The sequence below is a fragment of the Bubalus kerabau genome, chromosome 3, assembly GCF_029407905.1.
Source record: "Bubalus kerabau isolate K-KA32 ecotype Philippines breed swamp buffalo chromosome 3, PCC_UOA_SB_1v2, whole genome shotgun sequence".
Taxonomy (NCBI): domain Eukaryota; kingdom Metazoa; phylum Chordata; class Mammalia; order Artiodactyla; family Bovidae; genus Bubalus; species Bubalus kerabau.
In genome coordinates this window covers 79,798,330-79,816,932 of record NC_073626.1, presented here as the reverse complement: position 1 = coordinate 79,816,932, position 18,603 = coordinate 79,798,330, and the positions used below count along the sequence as shown (strand labels likewise).

At 41.4% G+C, this 18,603-nt stretch overlaps 1 protein-coding gene across 1 annotated transcript in view; it reads left to right on the top strand.

Moving 5' to 3' along the window:
- MYO3B (myosin IIIB) overlaps nt 1–18,603 on the top strand; it is a 559,309-nt gene that overhangs the window by 104,332 nt on the left and 436,374 nt on the right. Inside the window, 1 exon segment of the mRNA XM_055572295.1 lies at nt 17,964–18,147. Within this exon segment, the coding sequence (XP_055428270.1) occupies nt 17,964–18,147 (184 nt within the window).

Here is an 18,603-nt window from a genome sequence, read left to right as displayed (position 1 = left end):
TAAATATGTGTTGAGTGACAGCTGATGCAAGAGCAGAGGGGACTCATATGAATTAAATGGTCCCTGTCTATAAGAAGACTGAGATCCTGAAGGGGAGTTGAGTTCAGAAGAGGAGGTGCTGCCTATTTGTGGAGGGGTTAGGGAACACGAGCTGGCTCTTGAAGGGCTGGCAGGATTCTTGATTAATGGATATCATTAATTGAGTGGAATGATCACTCTTGTTGGCAGAAATCCAAAATGACAGAGGTGCAAACATCCAGGGATGGTTCAGAAAATGGCAAGCGTTTAGGTTGAAATTCATCACAAGCTTGACACCAAGGAAATGGAAGGAGTTTTGAGAAAGGAATGGAAAGCTGTATTTAGGTTATTGAGGTCTTAAATATTTAAAGAATGTTGTCTTTAAATTTTGCCTTTAGCAGTAGGGAGCCATCACAGGTTATTTGTTTAAGCAAGATTGTGACATGAATTACTTGATGATTTTGGATGTTGTATGTGGTTGTGAGGTATATTAGGAGTTGTAATAAAAGGAGACTAGAGGAAGGGAGACAAGAAGGCTGTTGTAGCCATCCCTTGTAAGATGCACAGAGGTAGCAGCAGTGAGGATGAAAAGGGAGAGACAAAAATGAACAAAGAATGGCCACAGCTTAGTGGCTGACTAATGTAAGAGTGAAGCCGTAGCTTGGGCTACCAGAAAAAAATGATGGAGCCCCTAATGGACATTGGGAATTGAGTAGTGGCTTTGAGAAGCCAAAGGTGGTTGGTTAATCTTATATGTGCAATGTCTGAGGGTTTTGCAAATTAAGGGTTGCATGTTAGTGGAGATGTGTGGCAAGCAGTTAGTAATCCTGGTCTGGGGCTCAGAGGAATAGAAATAGGGCTGAAAAGATGGCGCCACCTGCTACGACATGGTTATTAAAGCCATCAGTGGAGATGAGCCATTGGTAAGACAAGTGAAGGACTGAAGGGAGGACTTGGGTTTAAACGTCCACATTAATGGGAGAATGAAGAGGCAGATTAGGAACCAGCAAAGTAAGGTATAAAGAAAACAAAGGGAAGGGAGTGTTTTGTAAAAAAGACAACAGCCCTGGAGGGTTCGCTGATGGCTGATTCCCTGAAGGGTAAGGATGAGGATTAAGTGTCTAGAATTTCATGACTGAAACCTTTGAAATAGAGATTCAGTAGGGAGATGGGGCTGGAAACCAGATCCTCTGCCTTGTGAAACAAACAAGCAGCCAAACATAGCCATTCATCTTTCTGTGAGTATATATGAGTGTATGTATTAGTATCTGCAATGATATTTATAGTTCAGAGTCATTATGTTTGGATGGTGGAATTTTATAAGCATTGTGATATTTTTATTTCTTTAGTTTTCTATATTGTCTTAGCGTTTTATGAAGCTAGAATTGTATTTTTTTTTTTTAACTAAGGAAACCTCACTGGTTTCTAAAGTTTTGATTTTTAATCCTATATTAAATAAGTATTTATTGAACACTGATTATACATTGCGTATTTACTGATGAGTCAGAGAAAAATTTTAAGGCATGGCCTCTGTACTTAGGAGCTCACTGGAGGAGAAAACCAACATGTGAACAATAAATGTCAGGCAATGTGATTACTGCTGGAAAAAAGTACGTAATACACGAAGAGTGCCTAATACCTGAGACCACTAAGAAAGGGCACCTCTCCTGGCAAGAGTAGGGGAGCCTCCCAGAAGAGATGAGATCTGTGCTGTACTTGAGTGGGTCCTATCTAACCATGTGCAGGGAGGTTGTTTGTGAAGAAGCCAGTTCTTAGGAATGGGCCTTGTCGCCGTCTTAGCAGCCTTGGCCGTTACATCATGCACTTGCTTATGCATTAGTTTGGAGTTGTTCTGATTTGTTCATGCTTGTATGGTATGTGTTTTTAAAATTTTGTCTGTCTCTGCATGTTTTTTATATTTAATATTTGGACAGATTTACTCTGAACTTTCACTGTTCACACTTCTGATTTCTTTTTAAAAGCTATGCTTCCAGCTTTAAAAACATTGTCCTGTGATTTATGATTCATGTAGAACATACTATAACATATAGACAAAATCTTCTTAGTAAGATACTCAAACATGGATATCGTCATCATGAATATTCTCATTCTGGAATGTTGCTGGACAAGTTTCTATTTAAATCATGCTCGCTAGGCATGATTGACTAGGAGTTCACGGGGTTTAAGCTTCAGTTTGCTTTATTTTCGGCAAGGTAAGGCTGCACCCACACTATGGAATAGCGCAGGATATTCAGCAAGGTACAGGCCAAGGCTCCTTTGGGGTTGTTAGGAACTAAAGTCAGCCTGTGACAGACACACATTGTGAGAAGGGGACCTGTGTTGGGGGGCGTCTTAGGAGAATGTAGTAGGAAATTTCATGGATATTCCAGGACAGACAGCAAAGTTCAGCAGGCCTGAGAGGACCCGGGTACAGCGTTCATACTGAACCCAGTCACCAGCCCTCTCTCAAGCATATGGTCTTGTGGGTTTTTCTTCTTTTTTCCTCTCAAGATGGGCTTCTACAGCTTCATGTGGTTTTTGCTTTTCCATGACTCCAGCATGCATCTGGGTGAGAATAATCTCTCTAGAGATCTCTTATTTGTTAAAACAAATTTTATCTTGTAAAATAAAATAATCTATGTCCCAGCAAAAAAGTATTGTGTAGATAGGTATGAAGTTTTGAAAAATTATATTAATTTCAATTAGTTTCTCTATTTTCCAACCTCTCTGGTGCCTCTCCTGGTACTTTTCCCTAAAGTCTGAGTTTTATAGCCTTCTGGAAAATGCGTAGATACGCACACACACACACATAAAATGGCTGTAAATGTACATTTGATTTCTTTTTACACAAAAGTTATCTTTACACATTGTTCAATACTTTTAAAAAACTGTAATTGTCCATTTTGACATTCTTCTATATTAGTCGAAGCAAAACTTACTTTCTGTCAAGTGATTACATGTGGATAGATGATATTTTGTTTTATGTGATTATTATGATTTATCATACAATCTCTCCATAGGGATGGACCTTGAGGTTGTATCTTGTTTCCTTTTAGAAACAATCTCCTTTTCTTGACTAAACTGGTTTATTATTATCGGTTTTATTTTGTTTTTCCCCAGCTCCTACATTGAGTCCAGCTTCTAAAGTTTTTTTTTGCTAGGTACTATCTTTAATATTGTGATTTTTTTATATACTATAATTTCAGTTTTAACTTTTTCCACTGTGTCAAGATCTGAGAGGGCTTTAAGATTTTCAGGTAGCAAGGATTTTTCTTGTTTTTATTATTAACATTTAGTTTTATTGCAGTGTGGTCATGGAAGAGTGTTCTAATTCCACTTTTTTGTGGACTAATGTATTCTATCTTTTTAAAATTAAATATCCCATCAGTACTAGAAAAGAGGTTTTATGTTAGATTATGCACTTAGATGTATATCTACTGGGTTAACCAGTTTGACTGTATGATTCATATTTCTTATTTTGTCTCCTTGTTCTGTCATGACCGACAATATCTGTTACCTATTGTGTTTTGCTGATTTCTTCTAGAGGTTTCTGTTTTTATAAACTTTAACACTGTCTCTGGTGCTGATTTATAATACTTATAAATTCATTACTGATTTAAACTTTGGTTATTCTAATAGTATGTAGAATTGTACCTGGTGGTGGTGGTTTAGTCGCTAAGTTGTGTCTGACTCTTGAGACCCTATTGACTGTAGCCCGCCAGGCTCCTCTGTCCATGGGATTCTCCAGGCAAGAATACTGGAGGGGGTTGCCATATCCTTCTCCAGAATTGTTCCTGGTGCATAGTAATTGCTCAATTATTATTACTGAACATACTAATAACACATCATGTTCTTTAATAGTTTTTGCCTTGAACTTACTCTTTTCTAGTATTAATACTGTGATTTTTGTTGTTACCATTTGACTGGCTATTCTTTAACCTCCTTTTACCTTTAAACTTTCTGAGTCACAAAGACTCTTAGATTATTTTAGTGTGGATCTCTGTAGATTTGGTTTGTGCTTATTAAAGAATCCTATATATATTTTTTTAACTTTACATAATTGTATTAGTTTTGCCAAATATCAAAATGAATCCACCACAGGTATACATGTGTTCCCTATCCTGAACCCTCCTCCCTCCTCCCTCCCCATACCATCCCTCTGGGTCGTCCCAGTGCACCAGCCCTAAGCATCCAGTATTGTGCATCGAACCTGGACTGGCAACTCGTTTCATACATGATATTTTACATGTTTCAATGCCATTCTCCCAAATCTTCCCACCCTCTCCCTCTCCCACAGAGTCCATAAGACTGTTCTATACATCAGTGTCTCTTTTGCTGTCTCGTACACAGGGTTATTGTTACCATCTTTCTAAATTCCATATATATGCGTTAGTATACTGTATTGGTGTTTTTCTTTCTGGCTTACTTCACTCTGTATAATAGGCTCCAGTTTCATCCACCTCATTATATTTATTGATATAATAAATATTTTTGCTTTTTATTGCTCAGTCATGTCCAACTCTTTGCGACCTGATGGACTGCAGCACACCAGGCTTCCCTGTCCTTCGCCATCTCCCAAAACTTGCTTAAACTCATGTCCATTGAGTCAGTGATGCCATTCAACCATCTCATACTCTGTCGTCCCCTTCTCCTTCCTGCAATCTTTCCCAGCATCAGGGTCATTTCTAAGGAGTTGAGCTTTTCACATCAGGTGGCCAAAGTATTGGAGCTTCATCTTCAGCATCAGTCCTTCCAATGAATATTTAGGGTTGATTTCCTTTGGGATTGACTGGTTGGATCTCTTTGCAATCCAAGGGACTCTCAAGAGTCTTCTCCAGGACCACAGCTTAAAAGCATCAATTCTTTGGCACTCATCCTGCTTTATGGTCCAACTCTCACATCCATACATGACTACTGGAAAAAACATAGCTTTGACTACACAGACGTTTGTTGGCAAAGTGACATCTCTGCTTTTCAATGCTGTCTATGTTTGTCATAGCTTCTCTTCCAAGCAGCAAGCATCTTTTAATTTCATCTGAACATTTTTAATGCTTCTTAACTTATATTTTCTGTCTTTAATGCTGCCCCCCTCTCCCCTGTTTCTTACCGCATGGTTTGTCTTTTCTTCATGTGATACATATACATGTGTCTGTATGAGTAAGTGTATGTTTTAATGATAATGTCAAGGATTTATAGTCGATTTTTTTGTCTTTTAGAGATTGTTTTTATAACTTTGTATAGTGATTTTAACTTCTGTTTCTCAATATATCAATTACTAGTGACTCACTAGTGAAACGAGTGAGAAAATTAATGCATATGCTTTCTCCTTTTTTTAATTAATATTATTTCACTTGGTTAACTTTATGATTTTAAATAGTATATTTAAATGTAAATTTCTTGATTTATCATCTTTAGAAAGTAGAGAAACTTTCCCTCTTGTTAATTTGGTTTACTATTTTTTTAATTATTAAAATGTATAACAGTTCCCTCTGTAAATGTACTTCCTACTGCTGCTTTGTATCATTCCTAAATATAAATAATTTCAGATATCCCTATAAGACTTTTTCCTCCACCTTTATCTCTTTGTTTGCTCAGTTTTGAACTCAAGTAATTTTTTTTTTTCAAGTAGGAGTCACAAAATCACTGAGCTCTTTCATGTCTGAAAATGTTTATTGTCTCTATTCTTGAATAACACTTTGGCTAAATATAAAAATGTTCACACTTTTTTCTCCCTCAGACTATTGTACACGTAGATTACAGATTTTCCTCTAATGAGTATTGCGTGTTGGTATGGAGAGAAACCTGAGCTTCTGTTCTGTTCTGTTTGCTTTTCATTTTGTTTTGGGGTATGGATGTGTGTGTGTGTGTGTGTGTGTGTGTGTGTGTGTGTATGTGTATCTGTCCTCTGTACCTGAAAACTTCTCTCTCTGCCTTGATATTCAGTTAATTTTACCAGGAAACATCTGTCTGTCTGGACTGTTCATTTTGCCCTCTGATGTATGGGTATTGGACGTTGGGGCAGTCATGCTTGATTGATATTGACTTTGCTTTTCTTTCCGAAATATTGTTTAAAAATGCTGTGCTAGCATTACTCTACTTGGCAGGAGGCATCTTTTCCTGTGTATCTTTGGAAATGTAACTTGTTTTAGAACACAGCCTGATCATTTCTTTTACTTTTCAGTTAAGTTCAGTCGCTCAGTCGTGTCCGACTCTTTGCAACCCCATGAATCGCAGCACACCAGGCCTCCCTGTCCATCACCAACTCCCAATGTTCACTCAAACCCATGTCCATCGAGTCAGTGATGCCATCCAGCCATCTCATCCTCTGTCGTCCCCTTCTCCTCCTGCCCCTAATCCCTCCCAGCATCAGAGTCTTTTCCATTGAGTCAACTTTTCACATGAGGTGACCAAAGTACTGGAGTTTCAGCTTTAGCATCATTCCTTCCAAAGAAATCCCAGGGCTGATCTCCTTCAGAATGGACTGGTTGGATCTTCTTGTAGTCCATGGGACTCTCAAGAGTCTTCTCCAACACCACAGTTCAAAAGCATCAATTCTTCAGTGCTCAGCCTTCTTCACAGTCCAACTCTCACATCCATACATGACCGCTGGAAAAACCATAGCCTTGATTAGATGGATCTTTGTTGGCAAAGTAATGTCTCTGCTTTTGAATATGCTATCTAGGTTGGTCATAACTTTCCTTCCAAGGAGTAAGCGTCTTTTAATTTCATGGCTGCAGTCACCATCTGCAGTGATTTTGGAGCCCCCCAAAATAAAGTCTGACACTGTTTCCACTGTTTCCCCATCTATTTCCCATGAAGTGATGGGAAGTGCATAAATGATAAATTTTATAATAAAATTTATAAATAAATTTTATAATTTTATAATAAGAAGCCCATTGGGCTAGTCCAATGGGCTTCTTAGGTGGCTCAGTGGTAAAGAATTACACCTGCTAATGCAAGAGACACAGGAGATGAGGGTTTGATCCCTGAGTTGCGAAGATCCCCTAGAGGAGGAAATGGCACCCCACTCCAGTATTCTTGCCTGGACAACCCCATGGACAGAGGAGCAAAGAGTTGGACACAATTTAGTGACTGAGCACACACGGGCTAATCTATGACCTATTGTTGATGTACAGTCGCCTTGAAACCCCAAGTCTAATTTTTTATTAATCCACAGAGGTGATGGGCAAAAGCACAAGGCAAGAGCAGTAGGGCATGGAAGAAATGGCCCCACTTCACAGTGAGGATGTTTAGTGCTCACTTCAGCCCTGGAAGAATTGAGCTCATTTATTTGCTTTTGACCCCTTGTGGTGTATCAGCTCATAGGGCCTGTGAAAAGACACAGGTGAATGAGTAGGGCATTTACCAGGAGGACCGTTTTTCTTCGGATTAGTTTTTTTCCTTCTTTTTCACTAAACACATCAGTTTTAAGGGCACCATGTGAAATTTGTTTTGCGTATTCCTTTTATTGCCAAAGCCAAGGCTCACCTTGGACTATCCTTCATTTTCCCTCTAGGCCTTTCACCGGCTGCTTAGGGGCCACCCACCCAGCTAGGTAGTGACTCTGCATTTAGCCTTGGGCAGATTCAGCTTCAGGCCATCGGGCAGTCCTCTTTCAGAGACCAGAGGAAAAAGATCACAGATCTTTTTGGTGATGAGCCTTTTTATTTATTTCAGTGTCTGTGTATTGGTGTGCTTTCTCTCTTCCTCCTTCAGGAAAAAAGAACAGGAGTTGGACGGGCAGAAGAAGGTCACTTGCCTTCTTCTGCCTATTGATTTTCCTGTGCCATTCAGCGGTTCATTAGTTTCTCGTAACTACAGTTCTGCATTTAGTGGCAGTTTGGGCTGGGACATCAGCCACTGTGGGGGACTGACTGTGCCTCGGTCACCTAGAGGTAGACTGGAAAGGTGACTTTCGGACAATACGAGTGTGGGTGCTCTAGAATCAGAGATTTTTATTGTTGATCTTATATTGGTGGTTTACTATTTCTTAATGACTCCAGTGCTAGCCCACATGAGACTTTGAGACTTAAAAAAATTAATTTATTTTTGTTGAAATATAGATTTATAATGTTGTGTTAGTTGCAGGTATACAGTGAAGTGATTCAGTTATACATATACATATATCTATTCTTTTTCAGATACTTTTCCCATATAGGTTATTACAGAATATTGAGTATAGTACCCTATGCTATATAGTAGGTTTTTTTGGTTATCTATTTTATGTGTATAGTGTGTATATGTTAATCCCAAACTCCTGAATTTATCCCTCCCTCCTTTTTGCCTTTGGTAACCATAAATTTTTTTTCTGTGTTTGTGGGTCTGTTTCTATTTTGTATGTAAGTTCATCTGCATCATTTTTTTAGATTCCACATACAAGTGATATCATATGATATTTGTTTTTCTCTGTCTGGCTTATTTCACTTAGTATGATTATCTCTAGGTGCATCCATGCTGCAAATGGCATTATTTCATTTTTTATGGCTGAGTAATATTCCATTGTATAAATATACCATATTTTCTTTATTCATTCGTCTGTCAATGGATATTTAGGTTGCTTCCATGCCTTGGCTATTGTAAACAGTACTGTAATGAATATGGAGTGCCTGTATCTTTTCAAATTATGGTTTTTCTCTGTCCAGGAGTGGGGTTACTGGATCATATGGTAATTCTACTTTTTATTTTTTTAGGGACTCTCCCTACACCAGTTTTTCAATCTCACCAATAGTGTAGGAGAGTTTCTTTTTCTTCACCCCCTCTCCAGCATTTCTTATTTGTAGACTTTTTGACAATGGCCATTCTGACCAGTGTGAGGTAATACCTCGTTGTAGTTTTGCTTTACATTTCTCTAATAATTAGTTGTGTTGAGAATCTTGTCATGTACCTTTTGGCCATCTGTATGTCTTCTTTGGAGAAATGTCTATTTAGAGCTTCTGGCCATGTTTGATTGGGTTGTTTGTTTGTTTGTTTGTTTTGAGTTGCATGACTGTTTGTATATTTTGGAGATTAATCCCTTGTCAGTTGCATCATTTGCAAATATTTTCCCCCACTATGTAGGTTGTCTTTTCATTTTGTTTATGATTTCCTTTGCTGTGCAAAGTTTTTAAAGTTTAATTAGGTCCCAATTATTGATTTTTGTTTTCATTTCCATTATTCTAGGAGATGGATCCAAAAGAATATTGTTGTGATTTATGTCAAATAGTGTTTTACCTATGTTCTCCTCTAGGAGTTTTATAATATCTGGTCTAACATTTAGGTCTTTAACCCGTTTTGAGTTTATTTTTTTTTGTGTGGTGTTAGTGAGTTGCCATTTCTTTACCAAGGGGATCTTCCTGACCCAGGGATTGAACTGGTGTCTCTTATGTCTCCTGTAGTGGCAGGAGGATTCTTTACCACTAAGCACCAACTGGGAAGCCCCTGTGGTGTTAGAGAATGTTCTAATTTCATTCTTTTACATGTAGCTGTCCAGAGACATTTTTATAGAATCCACTGTGAGGAAGTGGTTCAGGGAGAGGTGGGATTGACCTGGTGTATGAATATCAGAATGTATGCTGACATACGTTAATTACACAGAAGTTTTAAGACTTTTTTATAATCTCCAAAATAGGGAATTGAAAAACATACGAATGCAAACAGAACATGATTATGAACCCTCATGTACGCAGCTTCAATAATAATCTCCCATGGTCAATCTGTGTCATGTACGCCCTGTATTTTTTCCACTCATATTTTTCCAGACAGCATATTGTTGCACCTGTAAATATTTCAGGATGTATTGATAAGAGATAAGAACTAAAATTACAGCCACAAATGTAGTTATCATAACTAAAATAATTAGCAATATGTCTTTAATATCATCAAATAACTAGTCAGTGTCCTAATAATCTCATAACTGTTATTTTTTTAAAGTTTGTTTTTGTGAATCCAGTTTATTTTATATTTGGTATGTATCGTAAGTCATAAGCACCTTTTAATCTTGAGGTTTTCCCTTTCAGTTTATTTATTTTTATTTGCAGTTTATTTTTTGAAGAAGTTGGGTCATTTGTCTTGGAGCATTTCTCACCGAGTCTGGATTTTGCTTATTGTACACCCACGGTGTTGTCTAGCACATTGCCCTGACCTGTGTTATTCTTGTAAATTGGTAATCTAGAAGTCTGATCAGATTCAGCTTTAATTTTTTTGGCAATACTCTTTCTTAGGGTGTTCTTCCATCAGGATGCCTGACTTTCCTTTGTGATTGCTAAAAATGTGTGGAATTTAAATCTCTATGGTGAAATGTTTGCCGCAACCTAAGCTTGGAATATGTTGGCTTATTTTTTAAAGTGTGTCCTCTGCTGATAATTGTAACCAGAACTCCTCAGGAAGTCTTTAGACATTCAGTCCTGCTAAGATAAAGCAGCAGATGTGCTACTACTTTACAGCCACATGGGAACTCCTCACTGCAGTGCGACATGTAACCTGGGCAAGGTGCCCCTCTCTTGCGGTAGAAGGTCCTGGAGCTGAGCTGTTCTCTGGTGGGGCAAGACCTGCCCCTGCTCTTAGTCGCAAACAGAGGTCTTGTTCAGTCCATTTGTACTTATCAACAGAAAGAATATTATTGACAGCCTGCTTTCCCAACTGCTGCAAAGAGGCACGGCCTATGACTCTAGGAGATTGCCTTCTAAAAACAAAACAAAGACTATTGTTCTTAACTTCTAAGGGATTCGGTTACCACAAAGATAAAATCTCTTTTTTCTTTCTATTGAAGCACGGTTGGTTTACAATGTTGTCTTGGTTTCTGGAGTACAGCAAAGTAACTTAGTTATATATACATATAAATATTTATGTGAGTTCTTTTCAGATTTTTTTTCATTATAGGTTATTACAAGATACGAATATAGTTCCCTGTGAGATACAGTAGGACCTTGTTGTTTAAAGTGAAGTCTCTCAGTTGTGTCCGACTCTTTGCGATTCCATGGACTGTCACCTACCAGGCTCCTCAGGCAACAGTCCATGGAGTTTTTCAAGCAAGAGTACTGGAGTGGGTAGCCATTTCCTTCTCCAGGGGAATCTTCCCGACCCAGGGATTGAACCTGGGTCTCCTGAATTGCAGGCAGATGCTTTACCATCTGAGCCACAGGGAAGCCCCGTTGTTTAAAGTCTCTTATTAAATATCTGTCTGCTTTTCTATCTATCTATCTGGTGGCTTAAGTAATGAGAAGCTGGATATATCCTAGATATTTTGTTTAATTGTGATGCGTGGGCAAAGGTAGGGAAACATTCCTTTAATACCTAGGTTACCCTTATGTACTAGATGGAGATTTCTTTCGTAAGTGATGTCCTCCTTGCCTTGCTGATAGCTTTTCCCCATAGTGGAAGGGTTTGGATGCCGCAGGAAGAGAGGGGACAGCGAATCTTGCTCTGAGAGAGTAGTGACTTTGATCAGAAATCTGTTTGTGGTATCAACTTCCATAGTATTACTACATAAAAAAATCAAAGAGTATTCACCAAGTCTTCACTCTAGAACAGCCATACTACAGACGTGTCCAGGTCCATAAGAAATATGAATTGGGGTGTGAACTGCATGAACCCATCTCATGCTGAAAAATGCCATCACTCACATCTTCCCAGATAGATTTGTCCTTCTATTTGTTTTGCATTGAGAGCAACCCACGTAACTTGAGATTTCAAGTCTCCTGAATGAAGTGAAAGTTGCTCAGTCGTGTCCAACTCTTTGCAACCCCATGACCTACACAGTCCATGGAATTCTCCAGGCCAGAATACTGGAGTGCAGAGGTGTTCCCTTCTCCAGGGGATCTTTCCAGCCCAGGGATCGAACCCAGGTCTCCAGCATTGCAGGGAGATTCTTTACCAGCTGAGCCACCAGGGAAGTCCAAGAATACTGGAGTGCGTAGCCTATCCCTTCTCCAGGGGATCTTCCTGACCCAGGAATTGAACTGGGGTCTCCTACATTGCAGGCAGATTCTTTACCAGCTGAGTTCCCAGGGAAGCCAAATCTCCTGAGGTCACTCTTTAATTCTGTGTTTGAATAAATGATGGAGACCTCATGGTGGGGACTCAGGAAACTGCAGTCCCATGTTCATCCCTCTTACTCCAAACTGCTCCTGACCCTTCTTTGGTCACTCCTGGCTAATTATGTGAGGCTCTGGGCACAGACATAGGCAGAAGCACCATCTACCCACCAAGGTTAACATTCTGGCCAGGAGCAGCTTTTCAGCTGTCTGTGGGGCTGCCTCCCCGAGCAGATTATCATCACCTTTATGGGGCTGTATAAGCAGCCACTGTTTGGGCTGGCTGTTTAATCAATCATCAGAGAGTTTATAGAGTCGGGTTTCGATTTTAAAGAAAGCAGACTGGCAAGCCTATTAATGTGTGCCTGTTCTGCTGCACCTTTATTTAACCCTGTCTGTGAACGAATGTCCAGATCAACATGATGGGCATGGCAGTGGAACCTGGGGGGTCTGCATCCCACTCACCCATTACTGGTGTCAACTGTAGATGCTTCCCTCTGGTGAGTTTTTCTTGTTTTGCAGAGTGCAGAGAGCGCCATCTATTAGGTCTGTGACGCGTTTGGCTTCCATGTGGGAAGCATCTCCCTCACAGAACTGTTCAGTATTTGGTGCAGTTGGTCAGAGAGAACCATTGCTAATCAGAGGATTCCCTTAATTCTATTATGTAGGCTTAGGAAAGCCTGGATTCCCATTCCTGTACTACCCCGACACAGTCCTGTCACCAACCTGGACTTCAGTTTCGTCTGTAAATTAGTGTGTGTATGTGTGTGTGTGTGTGTGCGTGTGCAGGTGCTTAGTTGCTCAGTCAAGTCTGACTCTTTGCAACCCCGTGGACTGTAGCCTGCCAGGTTCCTCTGTCCATCGAATTTTCCAGGCAAGAATACTGGAGTGAGTTGCCATTTCTTCTTCCAAGGGATCTTTCCAACCCAGGGATCAAACCCAGGTCTCCTGCATTGCAGGCAGATTCTTTACCAACTGAGCCACCAGGGAAACCCATCAGTTAGCTAGGTAGGACTCCTATACCAAAGTACCGCAGACTGGGTGGCTTAAACAACAGAAATTTATTTCTTCAAAGTTTGGGAGACTAGTAGTCCAAACCAAGATGTCAGCAAAGTTGGTTCCTTCTGAGGGCTCTCTCCATGGCTTGAGGATGACCAGCTTCCCTCTGTTACAGAGTCTTTCTTCCGTGTGTCTGTGCCCTAATCTCTTTTTTAAAGGACACTGGTCATATGGATTAACTTCCTCCCACCCCTACGCCCCATAACCTCATTTTATCTTGATTACCTCTTTAAAGGCTCTATCTCCAAATACATTCTGAGGTACTGGAGATTAGGACTTCACCATATATGAATTGGGGCAGGCTTCCCTGGTGGCTCAGACAGTAAATAATCTATCTGCAATGCAGGAGACCCAGGTTCGATCCCTGGGTTGGGAAGATCCTCTGAGAAGGAAATGGCAACTCACATCAGTATTCTTGCCTGGGAAATCCCATGAACAGAGGAGCCTGGTGGTCTATAGTCCATGGGGTTGCAAAGAGTCGGACACGACTGAGACTAACACACACACACTAACACACACACACACAGTCATATGAATTGGGGTGTGGGGAAGTTACAATTTAACCATAGCAGGGGATGAGATGGTGGTGGTGGAGGCTACTTAATCAGGGCTTTTCTAATAGTGCTCAGAGAAGGTCCCAGAGTCTAAGGTGACAGACTCTCCTGGCTTGCCTAGTTCTGAGGTTTCCCAGGCTTCAGGACTCTCAGTGCTGAACCCAGCAGCTGCAAGCAGACCAGGGGGTTGGTGCTCCCTCTGGTCCCCCATGGGAGGCACAGTGCAGGCACCCGCTTCCCCAGCCTCCCTCAGCCAGAAGGACACCACTTCTTTCAGCTTATCCATCAGCATCCTGAGTAAGATTTAATTTAACAAAAGGGTGTCATGGCCCCAAATCATTAGGAAACCACTTGATTCGAGGGCCTCCAGGGTCCTCTCCCACTGCCATGGGCTATGATTTCATTTCACTTGTGCACACCGAATTCTTGCCATTTGTTGGAAACTGATAACTGATTGCTACTGCTAACTGCTAAGTTGCCTCAGTCGTGTCCGACTCTGTGCGACCCCATAGACGGCAGCCCACCAGGCTCCCCATCCCTGGGATTCTCCAGGCAAGAATACTGGAGTGGGTTGCCATTTTGGAGCAGAGCAAATTTGGTTCTCATTTGGTTTGTGGCTGAGGGTAAAATAGAACAGAACAAGAAGCTGTGCTGCCTCTGCTGAGGCAGAACATGGTGCTGAGCCTTTATGACGGCGACTGTCACTGGTCGGCATTCACCACGTTCACTTCATTCTGTCTTCATCCTCCTAGACTCATAGCCACAATGTGGAGTGGGTGGCAGAAGCAGCCCCACCATGCCAGTGAGGAAACCGAGGCCCAGAGAGTTGCGTTGCTAGGCAGATCTTGGGGCTGGGCAGGGCAGAGCCTGGATCGTGCAGGCGTTTTGGCCCAGCACCTCTGTGTCAGTGGCGCTGAGCCCAGATGCAAGTGGAGAAACAGGGCCTGTCCTGGTGAGTATAAAGCAATTCTAGCCACATCAATGGGCCAGATTCTTCTCTCCAGGAAGCACATCTCATTACCCTCCCCATCCCCACTTGTCTGGCTTTAATCAACATCCCCAGTTGATCCTGCCTTTCGCTTTTGTAGAAGCTGAGCTGAAGAACCATTCCCAAGGTGTTCAGAGGTTTTGAGGATCTTACAATAAAGGACAGTGAATTACATAGTGACAAAATTGTTCACCTGCTAATTCTTTTTCATGTCTTCTGATGAGATTAAGGGGAAAGTTTGTGCTAGTCTTTAACTCTACCCCATCACTCCATGATCTCCTTCTTTTCCCCAAAAGAACAGGGGCAGCAGTCCCTGGCTGTGCTTGAACAACTGTTGCTTTTAGTATAATCATCTTTTCACAGTTAATTTTGATATATGGCAAATGATTTAGGGTAGGGATATGAAGTGCCTTTAAAAGATATGTATAGGACTTCCCAGTGATTAAGACTCCAGACTTCCATTGCCAGGGGTGTGGGTTTGATCCCTGATGGAGGAACTAAGATCCTACACGCCATGTTGTTATTGTTGTTCAGTCGCTCAGTTGTGTCCAACTCTTTGTGACACCCTGGACTGCAGCACACCAGGCTTCCCTGGAGTTTGCACAAGCTCATGTCCATTGAATTGATGATGCCATCCAACCATCTCATCCTCTGTCGTCCCCTTCTCCTCCTGCCTTCAATCTTTCCCAGCATTAGGGTCTTTTCCATTGAGTCAGCTTTTCTCATCAGGTGGCCAAAGTATTGGAGCTTCAGCTTCAGCATCAGTCCTTCCAATGAATATTCAGGGTTGGTTTCCTTTAGGATTGACTGGTTTGATCTCCTTGCTGTCCAAGGAACTCTCAAGAGTCTTCTCCAACACCACAGTTCAAAAGCATCAATTCTTTGGTGCTCAGCCTTCTTTATGGTCCAACTCTCACATCCGTACACGCCTACTGGAAAAACCATAGCTTTGACTACATGTCTCTTTGTTGGCAAAGTGATCTCTCTTCTTTCTAGCATGTCTAGGTTCGTCATAGCTTTTCTTCCAAGGAGCAATCGTCTTTTAATTTCATGGCTGCAGTTACTGCCCACAATGATTTGGGAGCCCAAGAAATAAAAATCTGTCACCGTTTCCTTTGTTTCCTCATCTATTTGCCATGAAGTGATGGGACGAGATTCCATGATCTTAGTTTTCTGAATGTTGAGTTTTAAGCCAGCTTTTTCCTGTTCCTCTTTCACTTTCATCAAGAGGCTCTTTAGTTCCTCTTCATTCTTTGCCTTTAGGGTGGTGTCATCTGTATATCTGAGGTTGTTGATATTTCTTCCAGCAGTCTGTGGGCAATAAAAAATTTTAAAAACATAAGACATTTATTTATGTAAAAAAGCAAGACATTTAAATTAGTAGCTAATAGCACAGGTAGCATACATATATGGCAAGAATTGTGAAACATGTGCTGAGAAAGGTGGATTTTGGGAAACACTGGCCAAGGGGAAAGCTTAGAGTTCATTAGAATCTTGAAACCAGAAGATGAAAATCAGGAGTTGTTTGACCACCTGACCTTTTAGGGTCATTGTCTCAGCCCAGGTAAGCCTGGCCTGGGCTCTCAAGGTGCTGGTTGGAGACCTCTTCAGAGCATGAAATTCCTGCCAGGTGGACTCTGGAAAGACAGATTCCCTCCCAGTATCAATACCACAGATATTGGGATTTTGTTTGGTTTTGGTAATGGTTTTCAATATCTTTGAAATGCCCGCATCAGAAAGGGTAAGGATGAAAAGTGAATTTTTGTTCCAAGTCAAAAGGCTGTGTCTTGAGTGAATGCAGTCTGGAAGATAATTAGAAGTGGAAATTGGATTGCCCAGCATAAGGCAGAAGGGCTCACTCCAGGTGGACATCTGGGGACTGGATGCTGTGGTTGTTCCTGTTGGAGTCTAGTGGCCCCTTTTCTGAGGTTAGAAACAGCCTGGGGTTAAGACCCCTCTTCCAGCCTTGGAATAACTATACTTGAAGGGGCTTTTTCATGGGACCAGTCTAGGGTGACTTTGTTTGCCTGCCAAGCTTGCTGCTGGTACTTTAAAGTACTTAAACTTTACAGGGCCAAGTCCTTATTAAATAGACTACTGCTAAGGTGGGGTGAGCTTGCAGCTTCTGATTAGCCATTCAGTGTGATTCCCACAGTAGGCTGTTGCTGTGTGGATGGGGTCAGGCTTGGCTAATCCTTGAAGGACCTAAGACCTGGATGACAATGGATACTGTGCACTGACTGATGCTATTACTAGACCCAATTTAGGTTCTCTTACCTGCTCACACCAAAGCCAATCCACTGACAGCGGGGTGTGGTGAAAGAAAGTTCGATGTTTTCTGCAGGACATCAACCAAAGAGAATAGACAGCCAATGCCCCAAAGACCTGAACTCCCTGATGGCTTTGGGGAAGGACCTTTAAAGGCAGTGTGAGGGAGGGCGTGTGATCAACTTGTGCAGAAGCATCTCGGATTGGTTGGCATCAAGGTGAAGTTGCAAGCATCATCAGCTTTCTAGTTTCAGCCAGTCTAGAATCTCTGTTCTTGTGCTCAGCAGTTTTCATCTGGTTACGGTCTTCTTCCTGTAGAAACAATTCAGAAATGTGTGTCAGGCTTTTATCCGTATCTTTCAGCGAACTGGGAGTTTAGTGTTTCTGCTATGAGGCGGATTTATAGTCTAAGTTGTTACCAGTTTCTTGGCCCAATAGCTATTCTTTGTTTCTACATCTTCACATTTCCTAATCATTAACTCTTGAGCCAGCCTTTCGAGACTCAGGGGAGTCCTGGAAGATTTAACATAAGCTTTCTGAAAGGGCAGGGACATAGGGGTTTGTACAGGCACCAGATCCTCCTTCCTAACAGCCCAGACTTTGCACACAGAAGCTGGGTGCTAGTTTCTAGTGACCATCGGAGAGACCTGGCCAAGGTTACATACTTTGGCTGTAAAGATCTCAGATCTGAGACTTTCAGATTTTTTCCTGGCATCAGAAGCTACGACTAGTAACCTAGAATGAGGTTGTCTGGTCATGACTGGACATCCTCTTTGGCCCTTTTACTCCCTCCTTCTGTGTGGATATAATCTCCCCTTTTAGAATTGTGTTTTTAAAGATGTTACAGAGCCATGCTGCCCACCCTCTATCTTCTACCCGCATTTCTTAAAGAGGCTTCAAATCTCTTAAAAAAAAAAAAAAGTCTTCTTAAAGTACAAGGGGACAGTTAAAAAAAGGAAAGTACCACAAGATTGCTGGTTAAGAAATAAAAATATTCTTGTTTCAAAAGCCCACTGACACTACTCCTGTGATCTGTTGCTCATAACAAGCTTTTCTTCCCACCAGGAGACATCTGTATGGATTGTTTCATTATAACGCCACAATGCTTGGACTTGAATCGCTTCCAGATCCCACAGATACCTGGGAAATTATAGAGACCATAGGTAAAGGCACCTATGGCAAGGTCTACAAGGTGACTAATAAGAGAGATGGGAGCCTGGCTGCAGTAAAAATTCTAGATCCAATCAGTGTAAGTACCCACAATATAGGGTTTCATGCACACTGAGTTTTCAACTTCCTTCTTGATTCTGGGGGTGATTTTCTAGAGATACTGAAACCTGGCATGATATCCCAAAATGAGTTATGACTCCCTGGCCCTCCTGAATGAAGTGACGTGAAGTGAAGTTGCTCAGTCGTGTCTGACTCTTTGCAACCCCATGGACTGTAGCCTACCAGGATTCTCCGTCCATGGGATTTTCCAGGCAAGAATACTGGAATGGGTTGCCATTTCCTTCTCCAGGGAATCTTCCCAACCCAGGGACTGAACCTGGGTCTCCCGCATTATAGGCAGACACTTTACTGTCTGAGCCACCAGGGAAGTCTGGCCCATCTGAATGAAGGGACTTCATCTGGGGTCAAAAGTTCCTTTGATTTTCTCTTTTGTCCATTTTACTATTGTTTTGGTTTTAGTCCCAAGGGCTCTTCA